General features: G+C 46.7%; 1 protein-coding gene across 13 annotated transcripts in view; it reads left to right on the forward strand.

Annotated features, from left to right (window-relative positions):
* The window catches only part of MED12 (mediator complex subunit 12), a 786294-nt gene that overhangs the window by 450406 nt on the left and 316357 nt on the right, over window positions 1-19531 (forward strand). For all 13 annotated transcript variants that reach the window (XM_069209253.1, XM_069209261.1, XM_069209285.1 and 10 more), the window contains 4 exons: window positions 3136-3281; window positions 5758-5919; window positions 6006-6117; window positions 8587-8676. In XM_069209253.1, coding sequence (XP_069065354.1) covers window positions 3136-3281; window positions 5758-5919; window positions 6006-6117; window positions 8587-8676 — 510 coding nt within the window. The remainder of the gene's footprint in view (window positions 1-3135; window positions 3282-5757; window positions 5920-6005; window positions 6118-8586; window positions 8677-19531) is intronic.

Genomic DNA, 19531 nt, shown 5'->3' on the forward strand with positions numbered 1-19531 from the left:
TGCCACACGGGTGGTGGCCTGTTGTCTTGGTAGGTCCCAGAGTGTGGATTGCCTTGAGTGGGGTTTCTTTTTCGGTCTTGTGTGGACCACCATATCCCGTATGTTTGTGGCTCTTTTGTAGGTATGTAATGGTTGCTCGAAAGGTAAGCTACCAGACATGAGGATCTTCCAATCCTCTTTAATGATCCTCTGGATCCTGTTGGATAGTGGGCTAAAGGTCGTCACACACACTATTTGTGCCACTGCTGTTTTTTCTGCCCGAGGTTGCAGTAGTTGGTCCCTATTGTTGTTGCGTGCTCTTTTGCGGGCCCTACTAACCAGGTATGTGGGATAGTTCTTTGCTTGTAGCTTGACAGCCAGTTTGTCAGCATGCTTGTGATAGTCTGGTAGAGTGGAGCAGTTCCGTCATTGTCGTAGAAATTGTCCGACTGAAACTGTAGCAAATTGTTACGGTCCGTTGGTTTATAGTACACCTCTGTGGCCAAGCCTCGGTCACGTTCATAGATAAGTAGGTTTAAGAACGGAAGGTGTTTGTCACCTATAGTCATGGTGAAATTTAGGAAAGGACGGGCCCCATTGAGCCAATTAGAGAAGGCAAGGGCCTCTTCTTTGGTTCCCGTCCAGACCAAAAGAATGTCGTCTATATATCGCTTCCAGAGCTTTATCTGCTGTAGGTACGGGTTGTCTTCATGGAGGACCACAAGTCTTTCAAAGTTGTCGACGTAGAGGCATGAAAGACTGGGGGCAAAAGTGCTACCCATCGATGTTCCTTGTGTTTATAAGAAGAAACTCTCTTCAAATTTAAAGTAGTTCCTCATGAGTGCTAGATGCTCTAGATCCAGTATAAATTCAGGGGGCGTGCATGACTCTTCTCTATTGGCTTCGAGCAGATTACTGATCACCTCCAGCGTGGCCTCTTGGGGGATGTTAGTATATAAGGATTCCACGTCTTGTGTGATCAGGAGTTCTTTGGTTTTATCAAAAGGTACAGACTTAAGTAGTTGCAGAACATCGGTAGTGTCCTTGAGGTAGGTTGGAATTCTTTTCACTAATGGTTGTAGGAAGAAATCTACAAACTTGGAGAGAGGCTCTAACACTGAGCCAATCCCGGATACCATTGGTCTGCCGGGGGGGGATCTTATCTTTATGTACCTTAGGCAGAATGTAGAAATAGGTGATCCTTGGATTTGCTTGTACCAGGAAGGCCACTTCGTGCTCAGTGAGCCAGTCATTCTCCATACCTTTAGTCACCTGGAAGGAGATTTCCTCTTGGATGTCAGGGGTGGGGTCTCGGGCCAACCGTTTATAATGTTGGGTGTTACCCAATAATCGCTCGCATTCGTCTCTATACATCTTCTGTGGTAAAATTACTGTAGCTCCGCCTTTGTCTGCTGGTTTTATGATAATAGTTGGGTCCGATGTCAGACCTTTCAAAGCCATGAGCTCATCGTTGCTCATGTTGTGTTACACCTTGTTTGGTGTCTCGGAGAGTCCACTAATTTTTAGAGACACTGACTTCTCAAATGCCAGGACCTCAGGTGGCATCTGCCCCGCTGTCGGACAGAAGACGGATTTCAGACGTAGTCCTGTATTTTGTTCTGGTGCCTCAAAATCTTTGCCTAGAAAGAACGTTTTCAGGTGGATTTTGTGAAACAGACCCGCTATTTCTGTTCTAGTTTTGAAGAGATAAATTTTAGGTGTAGGTACAAAGTTTAAACCTTTGTTAAGTGCTTGTACAATTGGACAATCAGTCACAGCAATCAACTCGAAGCTCATTCCTTCACATCTATATGCAACCGTAGTTCTCAAAATGAAGACATTGAGCTGGATAAGATCTATGAGAGAGATGGGATCCATATTGAACTTGCGTTTGACCACTTCACACTGCAAGCTACATCTTGAATGGTCTTTAACCTCATTGACAGCTTTGCAGAAAGGAGCCCTGTAAAACTGTAATTGCAGAAGAACCACGGCAAATGCCCCAAAATGGAAGAAATAAAAGGAATTGTTGCCATTCCTACAGATTTGCGCCTCGCTTACACACAGGACTTGCTGTGGGTGTAAGGTGCTCATAAAGAAAATACTCAAGCTCTGCCACAGAATGAGAGACTTGGCCACATGCAGACCTATAAGCACAAACTATATAATTGATAGCTACTTAAAAAAATATCAGGAATATTTACACTCCAACCTAGAGACTGTTTATAAAATAAGGATTCACGATTTATGCTGATTTATATACTGATTGCCGAATTTGAGGGATCAGGGATTGCGCAATGCCCACTGTCGAGGAAATGCAGGCTTTACGGCTACAAAGACCAATCCATTGACCACATTATTAGTTTAAATAACATGTATTTTAATTGCTCGGGTGATTTATCCATTTTAATGCATTTATTACTGTAATTGATATATTTTCTATACAATAAACTAAATTCGCACGTAGCTTCGCAGGTGGTTGTCTTGTGCAGATGCATTAAAAAGTTAGGTTCTGCATCCTCGTTAATGTTGACTTGGATCTGCATCAGGTCCCTTTTCTTGCTTGCCTTATACACAATTTTTAAGAATGAGAAGTTACGAGAGCATGGAATGTTCTTACAAATATATGAATTGTGATCCGAATAATTTTACACCTCATGTTGAATGATTAATCGTATGCGTTGCTAGTGATTATGTATGATTGTAAGGTGAGTCTACTTGTACGAATTCTGAAACTGTAATTGCTTCCCTTTTTGAATCTATAATCATCGTTTTACCGATGTCCCCAACATCTCCTTAGTTGAAAGAAATATACGAAGGACGTTTTGCTTGTTAACCTGGTAGTCATTGACTTGTGTGACTGTGCTTGTTTGCTTTTTCTTGGTGGTGGTTGTGTTTGGGGGTGGTTGTTTGGCAGTGATGCACTTCACTTGTGGATGTCTTCTGATGGTAGTGATTGTCGAGTGAGACTATAAAGGTGGCTTTGTGGAAGCATGCTGTTTTTATTTTGTGTGGGAGGATATAGTGGTTGTATTGGCATGTATTTTGACAAAATGTTTGATTGGATTGTGCTGTATTTGATTATTTTGTGTTGAATACTGTAGATCAGTTCGTATTGCCATGTTGTCTTGCTCAGGACCTTCTCTGTTTGCTCAGGAGATGAATTCATTGTTGGAGAATATCGCCAAAGCCACAATAGATGTATTTCAACAATCAGCAGAAATCAACTCTGTGAACTCAGCTGCCAACGGAGGCTCCACCAGCTCAACGTCCATCAATAACAAAGCCAAGCCCATCCTTAGGTTGGTATCTGGCGTACAGTGCACCGAGTGGCCATTCAACCAACAGTGCTGCCGATTGCTGCTGGCACATAACCCTCCATAATCTGTTCTAAGGAGACTGCTCTCCCTCACTTCTATCACTGAAAGAACACTCCTAGCTCCCTCTCTTCCTTTCACTCTCTTCATAAGGAGATCTCAGACTAGCGCTCCTACTTATTAACAACAAAAAGGTTTAGTGATGTGGGTGAGAATACCTTCTTCCTTCCCTAAATAAACTACCTGTTCTTAGTGCAGATGAACCCAATGAATATTTGCTCTGTTTTTGGCTATGCATTGTTTGCTTCTGAATCATTTATTCTTTTAGGTTGTGCCTATTGGACGGTGCCTGCATTGTCTGGTGTCTTACCAAGAACATAGAGGGACTTGGAGCCTGCCTTTGCTTACCAGTGGTTGGCTTTCCTTGTCCCTCTCATTTGCCTGCTTCTTATTAGTGTCCCAGCTTGTCAATCTTGTGTTTGTCCCTCCAATGGTGCATCGCCTGTTTAACAGCCGCTGTGATTGGCTGGCATTACTGCTTCCTTTTCAAACACTAGTTTTTTCTTTTGTATGAAGCACGACATTGGATTGTTTGTTTTTTAGTTTTCCCTCATGTTTGTCTCTTCCCCCTGCACTCGGTTTCTCTCTGTTATCTGACTGCTGCTCCCCACCCTCTTCTCGCTTGCACTCGCCTGTGTGCTTCTCTTCATTGCTTTCCCCTTTATCACACCCCATTTCTTCTGTTCCCAGCCTCCTGTGCTGCTTACTCGTTCCCTCCAGCCCCCATCCTGTTGCTTTTGCATCCCCTCCTATGTTGCTTCTCCATTCTCCCACCCACTCAATTGTTGCTTTGCAGCGTAGCTAAAAAAAAATATCGGTAAATCCAATAGGTGTCAAAGGTGCTACCTATTGTCTTTGCCAATGCTTGTTTTTGATAATCATAAACAATAGAACATTTGTGCCTGCATGTGATATCTTAAAACAGATGTAAGTGCAGTGGACATCCCACTTTAAAAAGTGGATTTGTAAAGTAAACATGCATACTTAAAGCAAAATGTCCTGTTTTTTTAAGTGTTTAAATACAATTCAGGTGAAATAATGTACGAAACCCCCTGGCTATAAAGGCTCATTTTAATTCTGTTTGGAAAAGCAAAGAAAAGCTGGAAATGGTGCAGATAAGCATCACTGAAGCTGCATCATATACCGTGCAATGTCAAATAGGGCTGTTAATTTCCCCTTTTGGGGAACAAGGATTCTGAACACAGTCCCTGCCTTTTTGTTTCTGTATTGTTTTTCATGATTTTGCAGTTTACTCACATCCACGGCGGAGCGCTGGACAGGGTCAAAGACGAGCATAAAGTCAGTGAACAATAGGAGGGGTAGCTGGGTTATGGATGGTTAATGCATCGTGAAGTAGTGTCCTTTAAAGAAATGACTCTTCAACTCTTCTCTCAATTGGAGAGGGATTGGGGCGGTCCTGATGTTGGCCCAGATCCTGGGTACATAGATGAAAAAGGTCTGTTGCCTTTTTTCTTTTTTATACATTTTAGTCTTCAGTTGGATGGTGTCCTGGCTGCACGTGTGCTGAGAACCACCAGAGACGATGATCTTGTCTTCAAGATTAGCGGGCTATTATGGCTTTGTAAATGATGCAGTTTGTTTTGAAGGTACTGCCGGCCAGCAAGAGGGAGCCAGTGGAGATCCCGCAGGATGAGGGTGACACCCACAAATGGTCAGACAATTTGTGCCTTTGCTATAATCTCGGAACATGTTCAATACCGAGCCATTATCAACTCCTGAGAAGCTTGAGACAGAACCACAACAAAGATTGTGCCTCTGCTGAAGTTATCCTAGTCAGTCTGTGCCAATTCTGAATTCTTGAAACACCATTATGCTATGACCAGAGTGAGGCAAGATATTCTGGGATGTCCTCTAATGAATTTGCACCAGGGACACATAAAATAACTGAGCCTGTTAAGGAAGCAAGCTTTTCCTTCAGCTCAGCTGCTCTGTAGAGAAAAACAAAGACCATAGACGAGCATTGCTTTGTTTGTGCAGGCACAGAGGTGCTTGCCTGCTTTACCACTGCTTCTCCAGCACTGGATCTTTCACAGATTCCCATACTTGAAGTGTTCCCTGACATGAGGCTGGCGCCCTCAGTAGTTAATGTTAACATACATTAGTACAGCAATCGACAGTGAATAGAAACTTCCATAGACCACATTTAACTCATCCTCCTCATTTTCATGACCTGAAGTTTAGCCAGTGAGGTGGAGAATCCAAGAGTTTCAACCTTCCTCTGAGGCTCATTTTAATGACCTCTCCCGCAGTACAGGTCTGTTTTTTCTGTCATTTATTGTGCTTTTTTTGTCAAAAGCATAAAATGCCTAAAACATTATCCTGTGATTTTTGCATTTGATGTTTTTAACATTGTTATTGTTTTTGAAATCTGTGGTCCCAGTGCTTTGGAGAGGTCGGGTGTGTGGCTTGTGGCACCTCTGATAGCTAAGCTTCCCACATCAGTCCAGGGCCACGTTCTGAAGGCTGCAGGCGAAGAGCTGGAGAAAGGGCAACACTTGGGATCCTCTTCCAGGAAGGAGCGGGATCGTCAGAAGCAGAAGAGGTAAGTTGCACCTTTGCTTTGACGAAGAGGGGGTTTGTAGGTGCTTTCTTCCGTGGTGTTAATTTGTGTTTTCTCCTCCTTGACAGCATGTCCCTCCTGAGCCAGCAGCCCTTTTTGTCCCTGGTGCTGACTTGTCTGAAAGGACAGGATGAGCAGCGTGAAGGGCTTCTAACTTCTCTCTACAGCCAGGTGCAACAGGTAAGGGTGAACCTTGTCAGCATGGCCATTTAGTTACAGCTCCACGTCTCCTCTCCACTGTGATGTGATGTAAGGGCTGGCGTTCTTCAGCATAGTTCCAATTACAAACCTATTTCCCGTCTCTCTGCAAGTTGCGGCTTGTATGAACTGGCAGCTTCTGCGTAGACCTCAGAAAGGTTACTTATGAGGAAGGATATGGCAGGTGTGTACTAGTGCACCTTGACATGGTCCTCTCTCTGCCACCGGCTACTGCATGTAATGACAGACATGCCCCAATCAGCTTAGCTTAGGGTAGAGCCCTACGAAACCTCTCCCTTTCATTGGAGCCATGCCCATGCTCTACTGAATTCCTTTCATTCACCAAGAATATTGAGCCTGCTCTGTTTTGACCTGGTCCTTTTGCCATGTGCTGCTGGTACATAACCCTCTAGCCACACTTTGGAAGTCTTGGGAATTATAAATTTCAGTACCTGGGCTGGAATTCCATCTACTAAGCTGGAGGGAGGTCTCCCTGATCCCAGTGGGTTCTGAGATGTATCCCACTGCTTCTGTTTTGGTTTAATGTACAGTCGGGTGTACTGGTACAAAATATCAATGAGGAGAAAGTCAATCAAATGAAATTCAGGCATTCGCCAGGTCGAGTACATAGAGGCATGATAACCTAATCTTGGTACAGTTCATACGTTTTCTTTAATCAGTTCCAGTAAAAAGCTACAGAGCAAACAGCCAATTTGTTTCATTCAAATGAACTTCTTCAGGGCATGCATATATGTATTTTCTGATGTGAATTAATCTGGACACCCTAAGGTTTATTCACTGACGTACAACAGTGTCCCAGCGCTTTCTGGCGTAGCAGTCTGCTTACTGAGTAACACAAGCAGGTCTGGATGCCTGTATCTGCGTCAGAGTTAGCAGGCTTGACTAGACTGGTAAGTGATACGCATTCCTTTCCAGTGAAAGGACAGGTTTTCAGTGCCTTGTTTTGTTCGTTTTTTTTTGCATTTTTGGGTTTCGTATTGGCACGACGTGCATTCATAAGCTCTTTCCACCATATTATCGAAAGTAATTCACTACAACAGAAACCTCTAGAAGGTTGCATTCCTATTCGAAGCAACTGTAGGAATAGTTAGGTCTTTAGTGTTGGTTCCTGCGCCACATCAGCAGTTACTCTACAGAAAAGCGCGGGCTCGTTGTTAAGCTGAAGCGCAGCACTTGTCTGTCCGGAGCTGCATTCGTGTTTAGAGTGAGACCTCTGGCCGAGAACATGCTGGGCACAGGTATAGTAAATGTTATTCACGCGTGCATCCTGCATCCTGATTTTCTAACCCACAGTACATCTGGCGGAAGTGTTTGTGTGCTCATCTCGTTAAAGAGTTAAGTGCTAAAACTGAGCACTTCTATTACTATGAAATGTTGTTTGTATTTATTGAGGCATAGCACATGCAAAATGTCTTTGCTCTCTACACTCAACAAGTCAGCGTCCGCACAAAAGTAAGGTACAATCAGCTAAACACTGGGGGCAAGGTCCCAACATGACTCAGCCCGCCTGGAAAAACAGCATTACCCTTAAAATAGGGAACTGCATAATCTCTTGTTAAAGAGAATAGCTTAAACAACTTTTTAATTTTATCACACAGAAGTCCTCTTAAAGCTCAAAGGAAGACGTTTACTCATCCTTGATGCTGTCTCTGACTAAACTGTGTTTGCAGCATATGTGGCTGTTGATCTAATGCTTTCAAACTTCTGTCATCTAGTGAACACTTGCGGTGGCCCTGAACTTTGTCCTGCATTTCATAGACGGCCAATGGCAAGATCTCAGCGCTGGTGTCATATGTTTACATCTGGACAGCCCAGCCCAGTTTACTTAGAATACATTGTAATTATGGCCGCAGGGCACCAGTGGTACCTAACAGTATATGTTACGATTCATGCGAAGTAACCTCTGATTACCCTGGCACCGCAAGAAAAAGCCTCATGTTACTGCCTTGTTTTCAGATTTAGTTAGGAGCATCCACGGTATAGTTCATGTAGGAGACTGGGCCAGTGTTCCTCAGCATCTCTTTATCCTCACCAACTAAAGAGTGAAATTTTACGTGTTTACCCTCTTTTGATGAACTTAAGAGATCAGTCTCAGGTCTTAAACTGCAACAGGTCATTAGCTTGGGTTTTTGTGCAATATGAGACCTTTATCTGGAAAATATTACATTTGATAAGAGCGTACAGTAGATTCAGATCTCAACTGCTTTTAAGTTATGTTGGTAAATCAATCCCTAGATTCCTCCCACATGTCAATCTGTGGCAAGTTGAACAGGAATTTGGGTGTTTTGTATCTCTTGGGTCACGTAGTGCTGTCTGGCAGTGGGATGGGATCTTCCATAAACCGCATGTCTTGTCAGAATGTGATTTTTGGATTGCTTGTAGTGTTAAAAATATTCACCTTAATAACAGACTTTTGATCCTCTTTCTTAGATCGTTACGAATTGGCGTGAGGATCAGTACCCGGATGACTGCAAAGCAAAGCAACTGATGCACGAAGCTCTGAAACTAAGGCTGAACCTGGTAAGGACCAATCTCATTAAGTGTAGCAAACAGAATTCCTGGCTGTGGGCCTCCAGGAATGCCTTGTCAGCGATAGCATGGCTACTTATCAAAACTGGGCAGTGATTGCTGGCTGCAGTGCATAGAACACAAAATGAAAATATTTAAATGTAAGGAAATGCCTCCTTGGCATGGTTGCCCCCTGACTTTTTGCCTTTGCTGATGCTATGTTTACAATTGAAAGTGTGCTGAGGCCTGCTAACCAGGCCCCAGCACCAGTGTTCTTTCCCTAACCTGTACTGTTGTATCCACAATTGGCAGACCCTGGCATCCAGATAAGTCCCTTGTAACTGGTACTTCTAGTACCAAGGGCCCTGATGCCAAGGAAGGTCTCTAAGGGCTGCAGCATGTCTTATGCCACCCTGGAGACCTCTCACTCAGCACAGACACACTGCTTGCCAGCTTGTGTGTGCTAGTGAGGACAAAACGAGTAAGTCGACATGGCACTCCCCTCAGGGTGCCATGCCAGCCTCTCACTGCCTATGCAGTATAGGTAAGACACCCCTCTAGCAGGCCTTACAGCCCTAAGGCAGGGTGTACTATACCATAGGTGAGGGTACCAGTGCATGAGCATGGTACCCCTACAGTGTCTAAACAAAACCTTAGACATTGTAAGTGCAGGGTAGCCATAAGAGTATATGGTCTGGGAGTTTGTCAAACACGAACTCCACAGCACCATAATGGCTACACTGAAAACTGGGAAGTTTGGTATCAAACTTCTCAGCACAATAAATGCACACTGATGCCAGTGTACATTTTATTGCAAAATACACCCCAGAGGGCACCTTAGAGGTGCCCCCTGAAACTTAACCGACTATCTGTATAGGCTGACTAGTTCCAGCAGCCTGCCACACTAGAGACATGTTGCTGGCCCCATGGGGAGAGTGCCTTTGTCACTCTGAGGCCAGTAACAAAGCCTGCACTGGGTGGAGATGCTAACACCTCCCCCAGGCAGGAGCTGTGACACCTGGCGGTGAGCCTCAAAGGCTCACCCCTTTGTCACAGCCCAGCAGGGCACTCCAGCTTAGTGGAGTTGCCCGCCCCCTCCGGCCACGGCCCCCACTTTTGGCGGCAAGGCTGGAGGGAACAAAGAAAGCAACAAGGAGGAGTCACTGGCCAGTCAGGACAGCCCCTAAGGTGTCCTGAGCTGAGGTGACTCTAACTTTTAGAAATCCTCCATCTTGCAGATGGAGGATTCCCCCAATAGGGTTAGGATTGTGACCCCCTCCCCTCGGGAGGAGGCACAAAGAGGGTGTACCCACCCTCAGGGCTAGTAGCCATTGGCTACTAACCCCCCAGACCTAAACACGCCCTTAAATTTAGTATTTAAGGGCTACCCTGAACCCTAGAAAATTAGATTCCTGCAACAACAAGAAGAAGGACTGCCCAGCTGAAAACCCCTGCAGAGGAAGACCAGAAGACAACAACTGCCTTGGCTCCAGAAACTCACCGGCCTGTCTCCTGCCTTCCAAAGAACTCTGCTCGAGCGACGCCTTCCAAAGGGACCAGCGACCTCTGAATCCTCTGAGGACTGCCCTGCTTCGACGACGACAAGAAACTCCCGAGGACAGCGGACCTGCTCCAAAAAGACTGCAACTTTGTTTCAAGGAGCAGCTTTAAAGAACCCTGCAACTCCCCGCAAGAAGCGTGAGACTTGCAACACTGCACCCGGCGACCCCGACTCGGCTGGTGGAGAACCAACACCTCAGGGAGGACCCCTGGACTACTCTACGACTGTGAGTACCAAAACCTGTCCCCCCTGAGCCCCCACAGCGCCGCCTGCAGAGGGAATCCCGAGGCTTCCCCTGACCGCGACTCTCTGAAACCTAAGTCCCGACGCCTGGAAAAGACCCTGCACCCGCAGCCCCCAGGACCTGAAGGACCGGACTTTCACTGGAGAAGTGACCCCCAGGAGTCCCTCTCCCTTGCCCAAGTGGAGGTTTCCCCGAGGAAGCCCCCCCTTGCCTGTCTGCAGCGCTGAAGAGATCCGTTGATCTCTCATAGACTAACATTGCGAACCCGACGCTTGTTTCTACACTGCACCCGGCCGCCCCCGCGCTGCTGAGGGTGAAATTTCTGTGTGGGCTTGTGTCCCCCCCGGTGCCCTACAAAACCCCCCTGGTCTGCCCTCCGAAGACGCGGGTACTTACCTGCAAGCAGACCGGAACCGGGGCACCCCCTTCTCTCCATTCTAGCCTATGCGTTTTGGGCACCACTTTGAACTCTACACCTGACCGGCCCTGAGCTGCTGGTGTGGTGACTTTGGGGTTGCTCTGAACCCCCAACGGTGGGCTACCTTGGACCAAGAACTGAATCCTGTAAGTGTCTTACTTACCTGGTAAAACTAACAAAAACTTACCTCCCCCAGGAACTGTGAAAATTGCACTAAGTGTCCACTTTTAAAGTAGCTATTTGTGAATAACTTGAAAAGTATACATGCAATTGAAATGATTCAAAGTTCCTAATGTACTTACCTGCAATACCTTTCAAACAAGATATTACATGTTAAATTTGAACCTGTGGTTCTTAAAATAAACTAAGAAAAGATATTTTTCTATACAAAACTTATTGGCTGGATTTGTCTCTGAGTGTGTGTACCTCATTTATTGTCTATGTGTATGTACAACAAATGCTTAACACTACTCCTTGGATAAGCCTACTGCTCGACCACACTACCACAAAATAGAGCATTAGTATTATCTATTTTTACCACTATTTTACCTCTAAGGGGAACCCTTGGACTCTGTGCATGCTATTCCTTACTTTGAAATAGCACATACAGAGCCAACTTCCTACATTGGTGGATCAGCAGTGGGGTACAAGACTTTGCATTTGCTGGACTACTCAGCCAATACCTGATCACACGACAAATTCCAAAATTGTCATTAGAAATTGATTTTTGCAATTTGAAAAGTTTTCTAAATTCTTAAAAGACCTGCTAGGGCCTTGTGTTAGATCCTGTTTAGCATTTATTTTAGAGTTTAAAAGTTTGTAAAAGTTTGAATTAGATTCTAGAACCAGTTGTAGATTCTTAAAAAGTATTCCAACTTTTAGAAGCAAAATGTCTAGCACAGATGTGACTGTGGTGGAACTCGACACCACACCTTACCTCCATCTTAAGATGAGGGAGCTAAGGTCACTCTGTAAAATAAAGAAAATAACAATGGGCCCCAAACCTACCAAAATACAGCTCCAGGAGCTTTTGGCAGAGTTTGAAAAGGCCAACCCCTCTGAGGGTGGCAACTCAGAGGAAGAGGATAGTGACTTGGAGGACAATTCCCCCCTACCAGTCCTATCTAGGGAGAACAGGGTCTCTCAAACCCTGACTCCAAAAATAATAGTCAGAGATGCTGGTTCCCTCACAGGAGAGACCAACACCTCTGAAATCACTGAGGATAACTCCAGTGAAGAGGACATCCAGTTAGCCAGGATGGCCAAAAGATTGGCTTTGGAAAGACAGATCCTAGCCATAGAGAGGGAAAGACAAGAGATGGGCCTAGGACCCATCAATGGTGGCAGCAACATAAATAGGGTCAGAGATTCTCCTGACATGTTGAAAATCCCTAAAGGGATTGTAACTAAATATGAAGATGGTGATGACATCACCAAATGGTTCACAGCTTTTGAGAGGGCTTGTGTAACCAGAAAAGTGAACAGATCTCACTGGGGTGCTCTCCTTTGGGAAATGTTCACAGGAAAGTGTAGGGATAGACTCCTCACACTCTCTGGAAAAGATGCAGAATCTTATGACCTCATGAAGGGTACCCTGATTGAGGGCTTTGGATTCTCCACTGAGGAGTATAGGATTAGATTCAGGGGGGCTCAAAAATCCTCGAGCCAGACCTGGGTTGACTTTGTAGACTACTCAGTAAAAACACTAGATGGTTGGATTCAAGGCAGTGGTGTAAGTAATTATGATGGGCTGTACAATTTATTTGTGAAAGAACACCTGTTAAGTAATTGTTTCAATGATAAACTGCATCAGCATCTGGTAGACCTAGGACCAATTTCTCCCCAAGAATTGGGAAAGAAGGCGGACCATTGGGTCAAGACTAGGGTGTCCAAAACTTCCACAGGGGGTGACCAAAAGAAAGGGGTCACAAAACCTCCCCAGGGGAAAGGTGGTGAGACAGCCAAAAATAAAAATAGTCAAGAGTCTTCCACAGGCCCCCAAAAACCTGCACAGGAGGGTGGGCCCAGAGCCTCTTCACAAAACAATCCTGGGTACAAGGGTAAAAACTTTGATCCCAAAAAGGCCTGGTGTCGAAACTGTAGTCAGTCTGGACACCAAACTGGAGACAAGGCCTGTCCCAAGAAAAGTTCCACTCCAAACTCCAATCCAGGTAACACTGGAATGGCTAGTCTCCAAGTGGGATCAACAGTGTGCCCAGAGCAAATCAGGGTCCACACTGAAGCTACTCTAGTCTCTGAGGGTGGGGTGGATTTAGCCACACTAGCTGCCTGGCCCCCTAACATGCAAAAATACAGGCAGCAGCTCTTTATTAATGGGACAAGTGTAGAGGGCCTGAGGGATACAGGTGCCAGTGTCACCATGGTGACAGAGAAACTGGTTTCCCCTGGCCAATACCTGACTGGAAAAACTTATACAGTCACCAATGCTGACAATCAAACTAAAGCACATCCCATGGCAATGGTAACTTTAGAATGGGGAGGGGTCAATGGCCTGAAACAGGTGGTGGTCTCCTCAAACATCCCAGTAGACTGTCTGCTTGGAAATGACCTGGAGTCCTCAGCATGGGCTGAGGTAGAGCTAAAGACCCATGCAGCCATGCTGGGTATCCCTGAACTGGTGTGTGTAAAAACAAGAGCACAATGCAAGGCACAGGGTGAAAAAGTAGAGCTGGAGTCTGGAAAAATGGCCCAGCCTACCAAGAGAAAAGGAAAGTCAGTTGGGAAACCAACTGCAACACAGTCAGAAAAAGGGAACCTCTCTTCTCAGGAAGAAGTTCTGCCCTCTGAGGGAACTGAGCCTTTGGAACTTGAACCTTATCAGGTTGAGCTCTTAGGCCCAGGGGGACCCTCAAGGGAGGAACTGTGTAAGGGACAAGAAACCTGTCCCTCTCTTGAAGGCCTTAGGCAGCAAGCTGCTGAAGAGTCCAAGGGCAAGAAAAATGGAACACATAGGGTCTATTGGGAAGATGGACTCCTGTACACTGAGGCCAGAGACCCCAAACCTGGTGCCACTAGGAGAGTGGTAGTGCCTCAGTCGTTCAGAGAGTTTATTCTGACCTTAGCCCATGATATTCCCCTTGCTGGGCATTTGGGACAAACCAAGACGTGGGAGAGGTTAGTCAACCACTTCTACTGGCCCAATATGTCCCAGAAGGTTAAGGAGTTTTGCCTCTCCTGCCCCACCTGTCAATCCAGTGGTAAGACAGGTGGGCACCCAAAGGCCCCCCTCATTCCACTTCCAGTGGTGGGGGTCCCCTTTGAAAGAGTGGGAGTGGACATAGTTGGTCCACTAGAACCTCCCACAGCCTCAGGAAATATGTACATCCTAGTAGTAGTGGATCATGCTACTAGGTATCCTGAAGCTATTCCCCTTAGGTCGACTACTGCCCCTGCAGTAGCCAAGGCCCTCATTGGTATCTTTACCAGAGTGGGTTTCCCTAAGGAGGTGGTGTCTGACAGAGGTACCAACTTCATGTCAGCATACCTAAAGCACATGTGGAATGAGTGTGGAGTGACTTACAAATTCACTACACCATACCATCCACAAACTAATGGCTTAGTTGAGAGATTCAACAAGACATTAAAAGGCATGATCATGGGGCTCCCAGAAAAACTCAAAAGGAGATGGGATGTCCTCTTGCCATGTCTGCTTTTCGCTTACAGAGAGGTGCCACAGAAGGGAGTAGGATTCTCACCCTTTGAACTTCTGTTTGGCCACCCTGTAAGGGGACCACTTGCTCTTGTAAAAGAAGGCTGGGAGAGACCTCTTCATGAGCCTAAACAAGACATAGTGGACTATGTACTTGGCCTTCGCTCTAGAATGGCAGAGTACATGGAAAAGGCAACCAAAAACCTTGAGGCCAGCCAACAGCTCCAGAAGTTTTGGTATGACCAAAAGGCTGCACTGGTTGAGTTCCAACCAGGGCAGAAAGTCTGGTTTCTGGATCCTGTGGCTCCCAGGGCATTCCAGGACAAATGGAGTGGCCCTTACCCAGTGCTAGAAAGGAAGAGTCAGGTCACCTACCTGGTGGACCTGGGCACAAGCAGGAGCCCCAAGAGTGTGATCCATGTGAACCGCCTTAAGCTCTTCCATGACAGGGCTGATGTGAATCTGTTGATGGTAACAGATGAGGATCAGGAGGCAGAGAGTGAACCTCTCCCTGATCTTCTGTCATCAGACCCAAAAGATGGCTCAGTAGATGGAGTGATCTACTCAGACACCCTCTCTGGCCAACAGCAAGCTGATTGTAGGAGAGTCCTACAACAGTTTCCTGAACTCTTCTCCTTAACCCCTGGTCAGACACACCTGTGTACCCATGATGTGGACACAGGAGACAGCATGCCTGTCAAAAACAAAATTTTTAGACAGTCTGACCATGTTAAGGAAAGCATCAAGGTGGAAGTCCACAAGATGCTGGAATTGGGAGTAATTGAGCGCTCTGACAGCCCCTGGGCTAGCCCAGTGGTCTTAGTCCCCAAACCTCACACCAAAGATGGAAAGAAAGAGATGAGGTTTTGTGTGGACTACAGAGGGCTCAATTCTGTCACCAAGACAGATGCTCATCCAATTCCTAGAGCTGATGAGCTCATAGATAAATTAGGTGCTGCCAAATTCTTAAGTACCTTTGACTTGACAGCAGGGTACTGGCAAATAAAAATGGCACCTGGAGCAAAAGAGAAAACAGCATTCTCCACACCTGATGGGCATTATCAGTTTACTGTTATGCCCTTTGGTTTAAAGAATGCCCCTGCCACCTTCCAAAGGTTGGTGAATCAAGTCCTTGCTGGCTTGGAGTCCTTTAGCACAGCTTATCTTGATGATATTGCTGTCTTTAGCTCCACCTGGCAGGATCACCTGGTCCACCTGAAGAAGGTTTTGAAGGCTCTGCAATCTGCAGGCCTCTCTATCAAGGCATCCAAATGCCAGATAGGGCAGGGAACTGTGGTTTACTTGGGCCACCTTGTAGGTGGAGGCCAAGTTCAGCCACTCCAACCCAAGATCCAGACTATTCTGGACTGGGTAGCTCCAAAAACCCAGACTCAAGTCAGGGCATTCCTTGGCTTGACTGGGTATTACAGGAGGTTTGTGAAGGGATATGGATCCATTGTGACAGCCCTCACTGAACTCACCTCCAAGAAAATGCCCAAGAAAGTGAACTGGACTGTGGAATGACAACAGGCCTTTGACACCCTGAAACAAGCGATGTGCTCAGCACCAGTTCTAAAAGCTCCAGATTATTCTAAGCAGTTCATTGTGCAGACAGATGCCTCTGAACATGGGATAGGGGCAGTTTTGTCCCAAACAAATGATGATGGCCTTGACCAGCCTGTTGCTTTCATTAGCAGGAGGTTACTCCCCAGGGAGCAGCGTTGGAGTGTCATTGAGAGGGAGGCCTTTGCTGTGGTTTGGTCCCTGAAGAAGCTGAGACCATACCTCTTTGGGACTCACTTCCTAGTTCAAACTGACCACAGACCTCTCAAATGGCTGATGCAAATGAAAGGTGAAAATCCTAAACTGTTGAGGTGGTCCATCTCCCTACAGGGAATGGACTTTATAGTGGAACACAGACCTGGGACTGCCCATGCCAATGCAGATGGCCTTTCCAGGTTCTTCCACTTAGAAAATGAAGACTCTCTTGGGAAAGGTTAGTCTCATCCTCTTTCGTTTGGGGGGGGGGGTTGTGTAAGGAAATGCCTCCTTGGCATGGTTGCCCCCTGACTTTTTGCCTTTGCTGATGCTATGTTTACAATTGAAAGTGTGCTGAGGCCTGCTAACCAGGCCCCAGCACCAGTGTTCTTTCCCTAACCTGTACTGTTGTATCCACAATTGGCAGACCCTGGCATCCAGATAAGTCCCTTGTAACTGGTACTTCTAGTACCAAGGGCCCTGATGCCAAGGAAGGTCTCTAAGGGCTGCAGCATGTCTTATGCCACCCTGGAGACCTCTCACTCAGCACAGACACACTGCTTGCCAGCTTGTGTGTGCTAGTGAGGACAAAACGAGTAAGTCGACATGGCACTCCCCTCAGGGTGCCATGCCAGCCTCTCACTGCCTATGCAGTATAGGTAAGACACCCCTCTAGCAGGCCTTACAGCCCTAAGGCAGGGTGTACTATACCATAGGTGAGGGTACCAGTGCATGAGCATGGTACCCCTACAGTGTCTAAACAAAACCTTAGACATTGTAAGTGCAGGGTAGCCATAAGAGTATATGGTCTGGGAGTTTGTCAAACACGAACTCCACAGCACCATAATGGCTACACTGAAAACTGGGAAGTTTGGTATCAAACTTCTCAGCACAATAAATGCACACTGATGCCAGTGTACATTTTATTGCAAAATACACCCCAGAGGGCACCTTAGAGGTGCCCCCTGAAACTTAACCGACTATCTGTATAGGCTGACTAGTTCCAGCAGCCTGCCACACTAGAGACATGTTGCTGGCCCCATGGGGAGAGTGCCTTTGTCACTCTGAGGCCAGTAACAAAGCCTGCACTGGGTGGAGATGCTAACACCTCCCCCAGGCAGGAGCTGTGACACCTGGCGGTGAGCCTCAAAGGCTCACCCCTTTGTCACAGCCCAGCAGGGCACTCCAGCTTAGTGGAGTTGCCCGCCCCCTCCGGCCACGGCCCCCACTTTTGGCGGCAAGGCTGGAGGGAACAAAGAAAGCAACAAGGAGGAGTCACTGGCCAGTCAGGACAGCCCCTAAGGTGTCCTGAGCTGAGGTGACTCTAACTTTTAGAAATCCTCCATCTTGCAGATGGAGGATTCCCCCAATAGGGTTAGGATTGTGACCCCCTCCCCTCGGGAGGAGGCACAAAGAGGGTGTACCCACCCTCAGGGCTAGTAGCCATTGGCTACTAACCCCCCAGACCTAAACACGCCCTTAAATTTAGTATTTAAGGGCTACCCTGAACCCTAGAAAATTAGATTCCTGCAACAACAACAAGAAGGACTGCCCAGCTGAAAACCCCTGCAGAGGAAGACCAGAAGACAACAACTGCCTTGGCTCCAGAAACTCACCGGCCTGTCTCCTGCCTTCCAAAGAACTCTGCTCCAGCGACGCCTTCCAAAGGGACCAGCGACCTCTGAATCCTCTGAGGACTGCCCTGCTTCGACGACGACAAGAAACTCCCGAGGACAGCGGACCTGCTCCAAAAAGACTGCAACTTTGTTTCAAGGAGCAGCTTTAAAGAACCCTGCAACTCCCCGCAAGAAGCGTGAGACTTGCAACACTGCACCCGGCGACCCCGACTCGGCTGGTGGAGAACCAACACCTCAGGGAGGACCCCCGGACTACTCTCCGACTGTGAGTACCAAAACCTGTCCCCCCTGAGCCCCCACAGCGCCGCCTGCAGAGGGAATCCCGAGGCTTCCCCTGACCGCGACTCTCTGAAACCTAAGTCCCGACGCCTGGAAAAGACCCTGCACCCGCAGCCCCCAGGACCTGAAGGACCGAACTTTCACTGGAGAAGTGACCCCCAGGAGTCCCTCTCCCTTGCCCAAGTGGAGGTTTCCCCGAGGAAGCCCCCCCTTGCCTGTCTGCAGCGCTGAAGAGATCCGTTGATCTCTCATAGACTAACATTGCGAACCCGACGCTTGTTTCTACACTGCACCCGGCCGCCCCCGCGCTGCTGAGGGTGAAATTTCTGTGTGGGCTTGTGTCCCCCCCGGTGCCCTACAAAACCCCCCTGGTCTGCCCTCCGAAGACGCGGGTACTTACCTGCAAGCAGACCGGAACCGGGGCACCCCCTTCTCTCCATTCTAGCCTATGCGTTTTGGGCACCACTTTGAACTCTACACCTGACCGGCCCTGAGCTGCTGGTGTGGTGACTTTGGGGTTGCTCTGAACCCCCAACGGTGGGCTACCTTGGACCAAGAACTGAACCCTGTAAGTGTCTTACTTACCTGGTAAAACTAACAAAAACTTACCTCCCCCAGGAACTGTGAAAATTGCACTGTGTCCACTTTTAAAGTAGCTATTTGTGAATAACTTGAAAAGTATACATGCAATTGAAATGATTCAAAGTTCCTAATGTACTTACCTGCAATACCTTTCAAACAAGATATTACATGTTAAATTTGAACCTGTGGTTCTTAAAATAAACTAAGAAAAGATATTTTTCTATACAAAACTTATTGGCTGGATTTGTCTCTGAGTGTGTGTACCTCATTTATTGTCTATGTGTATGTACAACAAATGCTTAACACTACTCCTTGGATAAGCCTACTGCTCGACCACACTACCACAAAATAGAGCATTAGTATTATCTATTTTTACCACTATTTTACCTCTAAGGGGAACCCTTGGACTCTGTGCATGCTATTCCTTACTTTGAAATAGCACATACAGAGCCAACTTCCTACATTAAACATGTGCCTAATTAGTGGCTTTATCTCCATGCAGGTGCTGCTTTTCGCACTTTGTTATATTAAAAGTAAAACAAGTCTCCTAATGACTAGGTGCTGCGTGGCATTTACCTTGAACTTTGGAATGTAGTCCCTACAATTAATTATTTTTCTGCATGATTCTTACTGGATTCACATGCTGTGCATTTGTTCTGCCATCTAGTGGCTGGGTCTGGAAAAACTCCAGAAAGCCTTGAAGCTGCAAAACTACTTC

The sequence above is a fragment of the Pleurodeles waltl genome, chromosome 2_1 (assembly GCF_031143425.1).
Source record: "Pleurodeles waltl isolate 20211129_DDA chromosome 2_1, aPleWal1.hap1.20221129, whole genome shotgun sequence".
NCBI lineage: Eukaryota > Metazoa > Chordata > Amphibia > Caudata > Salamandridae > Pleurodeles > Pleurodeles waltl.